General features: G+C 36.6%; 2 protein-coding genes across 2 annotated transcripts; one reads left to right on the top strand and one right to left on the bottom strand.

Moving 5' to 3' along the window:
* Nucleotides 1-3,597: 3,597 nt before the first annotated feature.
* LOC138908135 (uncharacterized) lies at nt 3,598-4,326 on the bottom strand. Its single transcript, XM_070198777.1, has one exon. It carries the CDS (start codon nt 4,324-4,326, stop codon nt 3,598-3,600), a length of 729 nt encoding a protein of 242 aa, XP_070054878.1.
* A 2,719-nt stretch (nt 4,327-7,045) lies between these two features.
* Nucleotides 7,046-11,530, top strand: LOC104120359 (probable NADH dehydrogenase [ubiquinone] 1 alpha subcomplex subunit 5, mitochondrial). Its single transcript, XM_009632110.4, has 2 exons — nt 7,046-7,443; nt 11,097-11,530. Exons 1-2 carry the CDS (start codon nt 7,125-7,127, stop codon nt 11,300-11,302), a joined length of 525 nt encoding a protein of 174 aa, XP_009630405.1. The 5' UTR covers nt 7,046-7,124; the 3' UTR covers nt 11,303-11,530.
* The last annotated feature ends 685 nt before the right edge of the window (nt 11,531-12,215 follow it).

The raw sequence follows: 12,215 nt of genomic DNA, 5'->3' as shown, positions 1-12,215 counted from the left end.
ACATTTGAACCAGCCTCTCAAATGGAATAATCTTCCTTGTTAGTGTCTCCTAGAGCAATGTCTCTGATTTGTAGAGTTGTGTGGCCATCAAGTGTATTAGTCAACTTCGTCATATCCCAGCCTTCCTCTGTAATGAATTCCCTCACAGTGGTGGTCTTGCTCTTTCTCCTATGGGGAAATAAGTCTGCTAAAGCACCCTTTCCCGACCAGTTATCCCACCAAAAGTTACAAGTGCCTTTGTTAACTTTCTAGTATATACAACTCTCCATTTTGCTCCTTATTTGGGTCATATATTTCCGGGCATGCGAGTTACCCGATGTCCATTTTTTAGCCACGGGATGTGATCTGATGCAATATTTAGCTCTAAGGTAAGATGCCCATATGGAATCAACAGTTCTAAATCTTCACCATCTTTTCATGGCGATAGTATTGCTGATGTCTTCTATGGACCTAACACCAACTCCTCCCTCATCCTTAGGGAAGTAAAGATTCCTCCAGGACCTCCAATGGAAATTTCTCTTATCCCTTGTAGAACCCTAGAAGAATTTAGCAAAATATTTTCCAATCAATTTTAAGGTGCCCTTTGGGGGGCTCATAGAAGATAGAGTATAGATCGGGAGGGATTGAAGAACACTTTTTATGAGGACCATACGTCCCCTACAAGTCAAAAGCCTGCCTTGCCACCCATTCAACCTCTTAGTAATTTTATCGACCATAGTATCGAAGTAGGAAAGTTTCTTTCTACCCACATATAATGGGCATCCAAGATAATTGAAAGGGAAGTTTTTGTTCATGAAACCGGTAGTTTCCCTCATTCTATTGATTCTGTGGGCTCTTGCTTTAGGGTCAGTGAGAAAGAAGTTTTTTTTTGCTGACTTTTTGCCCAGAAGCTTTCTCATACTTGCTAATTTGCTTCATGATCAATCTTATAGACTTATTATTACCCCCATTGAAGATTACTATATCATCCGCGTAGGCAAGGTGATTGACTTTGAGGCCCCTTTGGTTCATGTAGAAAGGGGTGAAATCAGGATTGGAGTGTAGCCTATTGAGAGACCTAGATAGAACTTATGTCGCAATGATGAACAAGGATAGAAACAAAGGGTCTCCTTGTTTAAGGCCTTGTGAAGAAGTAAAAAAGCCCTTCCTGGTTCTGTTGATCACTATAGAATATCAAACATCTGATATCAATCTCCATATAATATCAATCCATTGTTCTGCAAAACTAAACCTTCTCAGCACTGAGGCTAAGAACGACCATGATAATCTGTCGTAAGCCTTGGCCATGTCTAGCTTCATGATAAAATTACCCCCTCTATTCTCCTTGCCAATACCTTGTATTATTTCTTGATCAAGTATGACGTTCTCTGTTATGAGTCTGCCCTTCACAAAATCACTCTGATTGTTTGATATAATCGTTGGGAGAAAAATATTTAGTCTTCCTGCCAGAATCTTAGAAATTATCTTGGTTGTGAAGTTAGTCAGACTTATGGGCCTAAGTTCAGAGAAACAAGTTGGTGACTCCATTTTTGGTATAAGAATCAAGCATGAGTGAGAATAGAACTTAGTGAGATTTTTGTTGTTAAAAACTTCATGTACAAAGGCTATGATGTCATCTTTGATTATCTCCCAGCAGCTTTGAAAGAAAACATCATTGAAGCCATCCGGACCCGCTGCACTACTGGCATTTATACTGAACACAACATCTTTGACTTCACTCATTTATGGGATAGCAATAAGGGATTCATTCTCCTATGTGGAAACACAAGTAGGAATGCATTCAAGGAGTTGATAGTTCATGACTGGATCCTCCATGTTGAACAGACTTTCAAAATATTTTATAGCAGCCTTCGCAATTTTGTCGTTTCCTTTGACCCACATGTTCCTGTGATTTTTAATTCTATGCAGGTACAATCTTCTTTTATCTCTAAGCACACCGTGAAAATAGCTAGTGTTGTAGTCGCCTTCCTGAAACCATTTTATTTGTGATTTTTGCCTTAATATACTTTCTTGTACTCCAAGCCATTTAACATACTCCGCATGAGCTTTGTTTAATTCCTCTTTGCTGTCTTCAGTGTTCATATGAAGGTCAAGTTCTTCAAGTTGTTGCACTTTTGCTTCCCAATTGTTGAACTGGTCGTAGATGTCTCCTAGGCTTTCTCTAGACCATTGGTCTAGCCTTTTACTAAGGGCCTGTAATTTGAATTTCAATCTCCACATAGCATTACCTATAACCTGTGTACTCCAAATCAAAGCTTCTATGAGCTCGATGAGGCCTGACCACCCCCCCCCTCCTCCCCCCAAATTTCTCTTCTGTGTCCATGATCACATTAAAATCTCATCCAATGCACCATGGGCCAGCAATGTCATTATTAATGTCTTCAAGTTCAGCCCAAAGATCCTTTCTCTCTGTGGAAGTACACTTGGCATATACTGTAGTGACGTGTATATCACTCATATCCTTGCCTTTAATGTGCAAGGCGACTTGTTGTTCTTCATTGGCAGCTACCTCAGCCTGACAATTCCAGAAGCACCAGATTTGGCCATTGGCATTCGCCAGGCAGTGTTGAAAACCCGAGAAGTTTTTATAGCCCTCAATCTTTCCACTATCAATGAAAGGTTCGAAGATAGCAATAAAGTCATTATTATTGATGTTGATCAATATTTTTTAATATGTGAATAGTCTTTTTGAACCTTACCCCTCTAATATTCCAGAATATTGCACTAATCATGGAAAACTAGAGGTTTGAGGCCCTTATTTTTTCTATGACTCTCTTTCCTCTTCCTCTTTGTCTGCTTCTTCCTCTGCCATTAGATGACCAATTTCCATTATCTGCGTCATCGTCATTTTGAATATTCCTTGAGTTTCCTGAATTTCCTCTTTCCTTATCTTTTTTTGGTTCTGTAGATGGTTCATCTAGATGTTGTACGTTTACTCCTTCCTCTGAAGTTCTCTGCCTGTCGCAATTAGAAGTATTGTTGCAGCATAAGTCCACAACCATTTGGATTGGTGGTGCTTTTTTAAGCTATATGTCAATGCTACTTGTTTGAAAATGTTGACATATATGTTCCCTCTTCCCTGTCTCACATATATCCTCTTCACATTGTTCTCTTATGTCATTACATTTCATCTTGTGTACTCTCCAGGAGAGCTTGATCAGAGCTAAACTTTTTTTTTCATTTTCTATAGGATCACGTCTGATATTACCCCCATTGTTGCTCTTCGCCACGTCTTGTGAAGTAAGTTTGGGAATTGCCTTGTTAGGATGCCTTCTATGACCTTCCCTTGCAATATTGGTCAAGCTATTCTCTTCTGTCACTGTCACTCTGGCATTGGCTAGTGCCCCTGTAGAACCATTCTGCTTGCATTGATCTTCCTTTCCGTGTTCATCATAATTAGACTTAGTAAACTCTTTAAGCATATCTTCAACTACTGTATTTGGCAGGGTTTGTATTTTGCTTAGCTTGCTCATTTTATCCTTCTTCTTACTCTTTCTTTGTACAGCAGCAGGTTTGAATAGAATTATGCTTTTTTTTGCGGCATTTTTTTCCTCTTCTTTTGCTTATTCTTTTTGTTGATTATTCTCCCTTTACTGATTAATTCATCTTCTTGTTTTTTCCTTGATTAGAGTTCTTCTTCTTGTCATCATGCTCCTTGGCTCTCTCCTCTTCCTTTCTCTTTTGCATGTTTCTCTTGGTGTTGGGGACTTGCCATTGATTCTTATTATTCGCTTTCTTGATGTTCTGCCCAAGTTTAATTCCCTTATTAGATGTACCAGCTTCCTCTATTCCCTTTTTTTGTTGACCCGCCTGTTTATCCTGATTCCCATTAGTTTTACTAGCTTCAAACTCTTTTTGATTCCCAACATCTTCTTGGTTTTTTTCACTGTTGGCATTCTTCTCTTCTGATTCCTTGTTTTTGGCTTCCTTTTCCTTTTGCCTTTCCTTCTCTAGAATTCTGCATTGAACAATTGAGTGGCATAAAATCCAACAATGTTTACAGTATTTTGGTACTCCCTCATATTCCAATTTCTGAGTGATTCCCTTTAGAGGATTGGATTCGTCCTCCTGACCAACCCACACAGATTGTAGAAGCGGCTTTGTTAGATCCACCTCCACCCTGACCTTGGATATATCTGGCCTAGTTTCATAATTCGTGGCTAAATTCATGGATAGAGGTTCACCAACTGGGCTCAAAATCTGCTTTACATAATACCATGTATGGCAATGAAATGGAAGTCCCAACAGCAGTACCCAAATTGGTACTATTGGGGAATCCTCCTCCGGTCTAAAATCTGGTGACCATTTTTGTAACCACATGACCATTCCGTCAATTTCAATAGATCGTTTGTACCATACAGTTTTTCAATCCTTACCGTTAGTAAAATCGATGAAGACAATACGAAAGTCATAGGCCCCAATTCTGACCTCTCCTTTAAGTGAGATTTTTCTCTGCAAAAACAGACCTAATACGCTCGATATTTAGGCGATTCCTTAAGAACTTGCCAATGACAGTGAATTTGCATTCCCTATCCATCACACCATAGTAATCAATAGATTTAAAGATGATAACAGGCATTCCGTTGTAGGTAGTGATCCTTGCCTTGACATTCGGATCCCCCAATCTTTTACCTTTGGATTTTGCGAGAGCTGCTACTGCAGTTGCATAATCGACTTTCTGGGAAATTTCTTTCTCAGTGTTAGTCGCCATCGTAGTAGGGGCAGGGAGCACCATGTGACACGCCGATTGGGTGCCTGTCGACGTGCCCATTAGACGGTGCGTGAGCACCACTTTCCTAGAGAGGGGAAATTTTGTTACCGTTGAGGGAAATAAACGTTATTTGTACGGAGAGCTTTTCATAATTTGGGGGGTATGTATTTTAAAGTACCATATTCTATATGCAATTTGTGCACATATGTATCTTGCTAGTTGCTATAACTATAAGCATGATAATGTGATAGCAATAATTTTTACCTCAATGGAGATATTGAAAAAGTCATTCCACGACATTATATGATGACATTACATATCTATCTAGAATGATGATTTCAAGGTGCAACATATTCATTCAAGTTAATATAGTTTGTTTTTCAAATATCTACCAATGATCTTTTGAAGATGATGCACAAGATTGGAATGTGAAGGCTCAAGGATGTGAATTGATGCTCTCATATTAATACGCGTTGTACTCTTTTTCCCTTACAAGGTTTTGTCCCATTAGGTTTTTCTTACAAGGTTTTTAACGAGGCAACCAAAAGGTGTATTTCTAAACATATGTACTCTTTTTCCTTCACTAGAATTTTTTTTACTGAATTTTATTTTAGTTAAGGTTTTAACGAGACACATTATCTGTTGAATAGACATTCAAGGGGGGAGGTGTTATAAATAGTATTTTATTTATGATGAATGTCTATATTTTAGAGAGATTTTAGGGTTTATTACTTGGTGGCTAAGTCATTTTTTTCTATAAATAGGGGGTTCTATTCCATATTAATATGTACTTATGTCGGCAACGTAGCAACCTAAAGCCGTCATCTAGAGTTATGAATACTGAGTAGCTATATAAAACTGTTTTCTAAAGGGTTTATCTTTCTGAAAACTTCCCAGAAAAAATAAATAAGAGTAATTTACACGGTATGCCCACTGAAAATGCTAGTTAACTCCATATACCTTTGAAATATTTATTTTACCTTGTATACCTACTTTATAAAAGTTTATTACTTTTAAACTCTTAATATCATTATATGCCATTAAATAAATCTTACCTTTTAAGGAACTAAATTATCTCTCACTCTAACTTAATAAATCCATTAAAACACTCCATCATCCGACGTTTTAAGAAATTAAAATTATACATGTTTACCAAAAAGTCCAAACCTTAGTAATTTCTCTATGAAGTCCTCCATAATTTTTTTCTTCTCCTTCATCTATGTAATCAAAAGAAAAACAAAATAAGATGAAAATGTTCTAATTAGGGATACAATATCTAAACTAAAATAAAATATTAGAATATGCTATTTAAACTAATACATCACAATATCCTAATGAAAAATACAATATTCAAATCAAACAACTATAATATTCTAATTTAGAATACAATATTCAAATCGAACATAGCACAATATTCTAATTTGGAATATAATATTCAAATTAAACATACGATAATATTCTAATTTTGAATATAGTATTCAAATCAAATATACCACACTATTCTAATTTGGAATACAGTATTCAAACCAGATTTTTCAAAATTAAAAAATTATAAAATATTTGGTTTGATATTTTATTCCAATTTAAAATATTATTTGAATATTGTATTCCAAATTAGAATATTATAGTGTGTTCGGTTTGAATACTGTATTTCAAATTAGAATATTATTGTATATTTAGTTTGAATGTTGTATTCCAAATTAGAATATTATAATATTTGAAAAATATATTACAAATTAAAATATTATGGTATATTTAGTTTGAATAATATATTTTAAATTAGAATATTGTGATATGCTTGGTTTAGATATTATACTTGTCATTAGAATATTGTGATATATTCGATTTGAATTGTATTCCAAATTAGAATATTGTGGTGTGTTCATAATATATGGGAAGATTTGAAAGTATAGAGTATACAATATCACAGGAAGTTCTGATAGAAAATAGGAATATGGTTTAATTAGGAGATATGTGAATCTCAAAATTCACTGAGTACACGTTTTAATAATTATAGCTACATTTAAGGGATATTATCCCCTTATTAATAGTGGTTGTTACACGCATAAGATTCTCTATCAAGATATGAGATGTAATTTCTTTATGGGTATACAATGTAACTTTATAGAGGGGGTATACGGCGTTAAAACCCTAAACAACACAACTGAACAAGCGGAGAAAGTAGTTTTCTACGTTGTATTTACGGTTCAAAACATGGCCAAAATGAGTCAAGGCCCATCATTATTCGAAAGGTGAGCCCAACCCAACTACTTCGGATCATTGCGAAACAGGCCCAATATCAGTCAATCAGCTGAAGGTTTTTAGCTTTGAGAGCTCACGTCTCACAGTGGGTTCCCGTGGTGCAAACCCGAGTCAAAGAGTGAGCGAAGAGCGAGTCAGAAAGCGAACGAAAATGTTTCTCCGAAGAGTAGCGAGGCCGTTGATGATGATGGCGAAAGTGAAGGAGACAACAGGGATTGTAGGTCTCGATGTGGTCCCAAATGCGAGGGAAGTTCTGATTAATCTTTACAGGAAAACCCTAGAAGAGATCAAGGCTGTTCCGGAAGACGAGGGATACCGGAAAGCCGTCGAAAGCTTCACCCGCCACCGCCTCAGTGTCTGCCAGGAGGAAGGAGATTCGGAAATGATCGAGAAACGGCTTGGTTGTGGCCAGGTTGAAGAGTTAATTGAGGAAGCCCAAGATGAGCTTAAGCTCATCGGTCACATGAACGGTCCGTACAATAACAAACTTCTTTCTCCCATTTATACTTCATATATATGCGTGTGTGCATTCATTTCTATGCAATTGTTAAACACGGGGAATTTTTTTTTCTTTTTATTTTTTACGTTTCTCTTTGATTTTAATACGGAATGGTTGGTGAAAATATAGATCTATATTTTGATTTACCTGTTTGGTACTATAATTATGGGGATTAAGAAATGTAGGATAGTGAGAAGTGTTATGGTAATCTGCCAATTTCTAATAAGTTTCAACCTGGATTTGACTGGCGTTGAGTGATTATGGATAAAAAGTGGGCAACTTTCTCTAGGATTAATAATGCTAGCATAAATCATATCCAGTTGTGGACTAACAGGAGGTGAAATTTTGCTTCGCTTGATTAGAAATTTTACTTTGTCAAGAAAAAATGGTCTTTCTTTCCACCACCGAACGCCGAAGAATTATGAATGATTTCGTGAAGTTGGACTATAAAGGGGGTTGCTCTAGTGGTAAGCACTCTCCACTTCCAACCAAGAAGTTGTGTGTTCGAGTCACCCCAAGAGCAAGGTGGGGAGTTCTTGGAGGGAGGGAGCCGAGGGTCTCTTGGAAACAGCCTCCCTACCCCAGGGTAGGGGCCAGGGTAGGGGCCAGGGTAGGGGTAAGGTCTGCGTACACACTAACCTCCCCAGACCCCACTAGTGGGATTATACTGGGTTGTTGTTGTTGTTGTTGTTGGACTATAAAGATGGCTACTTTAATTGTAATTCACTCTGTTAAGGAGAAACTTTATTTTCTTTAAGTCTGAGGTAGTGAAGGAAAACGAAGAGGGGTCGTTTCTCCTACTTATGTTACGTTTGTTCCCTGAGGATCACGTTTAGGAATATGAAGGCTCTCTCTCCTCATATATGAGCTTTGTATTGGAATTTATTTTAAGCTCGGAATGCCGTAAAGTCATTTCGTAGACTTGAATGCCTAATAAGGTTATGAGTGTCAGGATAAGACGATTAAAAGAGAAAGAATGTCTGGTTGTTCTTTTTTCTCCCATCTTTTTTATAGGTGAATTACATTACAATCTTCCTGCGTGATTTCACAGCAATGTCTACAAAAGCCTGATATCAGGCTGATAGATATTCAAGGATTTGCACTAGAAGCACCCAAGGATGTGATGGGTAAAATGTCTTGCATCCTATCATACAAAAGTTAGTTCTTTTTCGGCCACTGAGTATTTGAACATGCATTGAGCAGCTTTGAAGCTCCTATTTTCTCCATATGGTTGTTTTTAGCACCATATATTGGTGGTCTTTAAGTAGTGAATCTGTACTAGTTTTGTTTGACCAACAGTTTCACATTTTTTCACATTTGCTCAAGCAATTTACACTCAAGTTCCTTCTTACAGTAAGGTTTTAGGTATCGGCTGTGTGATAGATATGAATAATATCATAGAAACCTTATAACCATCATGTTTTCATGCCTCATATGCCTGATCACTTCCCCTCCTAGTATGAATTGGTAGAACCTTCATTCTTTAGGTTGATAGATCATAGATCTATTACATAGAAACACTTATTGCTACAGAATATTTAAATCTTTCTGAAATTGCTGCACCTCATTATTTTATGTTGGATGTTGCTAACTTTGAGATTTATTTTACATGTGATCATAATCATCTAAGTCTGCCCCTATTATCTCTACAACTAATGAAGCCTCATCTAGGGTAGCTACACAGGTCTCTCTCCATGGTGCTAGCTTATATTTTCTTTTTTGTTCTATTGGTTTTTGAGAAGTAAATGTGAACAAATATTTTTCCACACCCGAATCATTAGCCTAAGCATCTTTGCTCTAAATAAGTAAACTACATTGTCTACTCACTCTACTCCATTCCTTTCTTCGACTTTGTAGCCATTCTCTCCTACTTATATCATTTTTATTGTCTGAAAAGACATTGTAAAGTATAAAGCTCTATTTACTTTACCGATCCAAAAAAAAACATTGTCTGAAAAGCATCTATAAAATGTTAAAATAATAAAATATTTTCCGAAAAAAAATGTTTAATTTTTGATAGCCTCACAACAGTTTGCAACAAAATATAATTGGGCCATGCCATTGCAACTGTTGAAGTCTTTGTTTAGTTGGTCAGTCTATGGAGCAGTCAGGAAAAAAGCTTCTAGGCTGATCATCAGGATCAGTTTCAATTCAAAGTTGTTTATACTTCGATTGGGGGGTCTAAACTTGTTAATCCAAGTGACTTATCAAAAAAACTTGTTAACCTATGTGGTAAAATTTTTGCTATTTGCACTATGTAAATGTTGGTCAACTCTGTATGAGATCAGTACCACTTTGCTGGTGATATGTATACAGCAATTTGCATCAAAGGGACGAATATCTGGACTTTACCTATATTAAGCTTATGAGGCTTCTTCTTTGTTGTTGTGTACTCATTTCTGTGTGTTCATTTGTCTATCACCTGTGGGGAATATGAACTTCACTTTCTGTGTTATGTATTTGCTTATTTTGTTTGACAAGCTAGTGGGCAAATTTTTTGTTGCAGGTCCTTACGTCTGGCTTCAAATAAATAGAGCTACTTGCATCCTGTCAAATAAGTGACTTTCTTTTATTATTTTATTCATCTTCTTTTAGACTGTTAAGAAAATGAACCTTTAGCCTAACTCATTACAATACTTAGCTCATGAAGTGAGTATTTTTCAAGAATATCCCTCCTCTGTTGTGGGACAGCCTATTCCCTCAACCAGTGTGGGACGCTTAACATCCCTCCCCGCATGCCCAGGACTGAACCTTGTTGAAAATATGCTCTATTCTGGAACATTGAAGTAATCTAGTAAGAATATCTACTAACTAATCATTTGAGTTGATAAAACTTGTAATAATGCATCTAGATTCCATCTTTTATCGAATAAAGTGACAATTTGTATGTGGTTCGTCCTTTCAAAAATACAGGATTTAAAGCAACTTTTAGCTGCTTCGGCTGAGAAACGCTGATAAAAACAAATAGCATTTAGAAAATAAAAATGAATTGTCATTTTATGGATGTGATGGTGAATTGTAAACAGCCTAAAGCCTTACATTACAGAATTTATCCACATTCCCACTCTTGTAATGTCCATCATGTTGCAACCGATTTATTGAAAGTTTTGTCCTATTTTGTGTACTTATTGTACTATGTATATCTGATATTTTTATTTTCTCTTTCACTTTTTCTTTTATTCATGTCCATCAGAATGCTTAAAAAGGTCTACCATTTTATATGGGTATTAGAATATTATTCATTACTTACGCCTTTGCTTTCATTATTCTGTGTTGAAGTGGTGTCTTGTATGGTAAGCTTGATCATACCCCCTTCCCCAACCCTCCCCTACTGCCTAATGGGTAAAGAGCCTAATTTTGTGCATAGAGTTTTCTATAAAAATCAAAAATATGTTTGATCATAAAAACATCTTAATGGTCTTTCTTCATGATCCATTAAGGGAGACTTCAAAGGCAGATTTCTTTTAGAGAAGAGGTCGATTTAAGATTCCGAATGGGAAATTTAACCTATGAATCAGCCTCTTTTGGGGTGAAGTTATGATATGTTTTTATATGTACTTAAGAGTATTTTCAGTTTTATTTTCCATTTCACCTAAAGCCATGATCAATGGTTTTTCTTTACAGAGTGGAAACCTTGGGGCGTTCCCGATGATTATGAGTGTGAAGTTATTGAAAATGATGCTCCAGTACCCAAGCACATTCCCCTTCACCGTCCTGGTCCCCTTCCTGAGGAGTTTTATAAGACACTGGAGGCTGTTACTTCTGGCACATTGGAGACTTCAAAGAAAGATGAGCCTGCAATTGCATCAGGTGAATCACAACCAAAGTAGCATCTCAATGGTGAATCTTTGTACTGATCAACCCATTTCAAGATCCAAACTATATGTGCTCACTGTCCCATCCTTGTGTTCTTTTTTTGTTGTTGAGAATGCTCTCATCCTTGTCTTCTTCTTTTTGTGCTATTCCTATATAATCCTTTAATTAGATTGACCTGAGTTTGTGGACACAAAAGCTTGAACGGTTAGTTAATAAAAACAGACCGACTCTGGTTGCAATGATGTATTTATTTCTGTTGTGAAACCTGCATAACAATTTCCAGTCATCGAAAAGCATGACAATGTTAAATGAGGAGCCTAAATTCTCTGTGGTTGAGATAGGTGTTTAGTTTTTGTCCACATTGGAGCAACCCTCTGTATTTTATATCAATCGCAAAGTCAGACGCTGTGTTTGAGCCAAAGAGCATTATTTCTAGAAAAGAGGTTTTCCTTTGTGTAGCCCCCAGTGGTCCATGCCCCGTCCATTTTTTATTTTGAACTTGCCCTCAGGAATATTAGCCTCATTTGGATGTTCACTTGGTAGACACTCAATAATCAGGAGGACATCACTCTTCTGTGCTCAAAAAGACAAAATTCTGAAAACTCTTGAAATGGGGATATTAAGATTTTTTTTTTTTTGGGTGGGGAAATGAATGTTGAAAAAGATCCGTATGCGAAATATACAAGTCACTGATGTCGGTTTAGGAACTTTCCAATAATATATTTCTGATTTTCTGTTATGAGATAATTCTGTTTTACTTCATTTTCTTTTCTTTCTTCACGATATGATAATGGAGTTGAATTCCAATAATACTACTCCTAATTGAAATGGGAAGTCTGCTTGGTGTTCTGACTTGTGCATAAGCTGGACAAGAACTGGCCTCAACCACCTTATAAAAGAAATAAGAATTGGCCTAAGCTACCAAGC

The sequence above is a fragment of the Nicotiana tomentosiformis genome, chromosome 3 (assembly GCF_000390325.3).
Source record: "Nicotiana tomentosiformis chromosome 3, ASM39032v3, whole genome shotgun sequence".
Lineage (NCBI taxonomy): Eukaryota > Viridiplantae > Streptophyta > Magnoliopsida > Solanales > Solanaceae > Nicotiana > Nicotiana tomentosiformis.
The sequence above is the reverse complement of the archived record's forward strand: the minus strand, read 5'-3'. Positions and strand labels throughout refer to the sequence as shown.

Bases quoted from the DNA above. Each gene is read 5' to 3' on its own strand.
- LOC138908135 (XM_070198777.1), bottom strand. From the start codon at position 4,326: ATGGTCATGTGGTTACAAAAATGGTCACCAGATTTTAGACCGGAGGAG.
- LOC104120359 (XM_009632110.4), top strand. From the start codon at position 7,125: ATGTTTCTCCGAAGAGTAGCGAGGCCGTTGATGATGATGGCGAAAGTG. The intron at 7,444-11,096 runs GTCCGTACAATA...TTTTCTTTACAG, and splicing joins GCTCATCGGTCACATGAACG to AGTGGAAACCTTGGGGCGTT.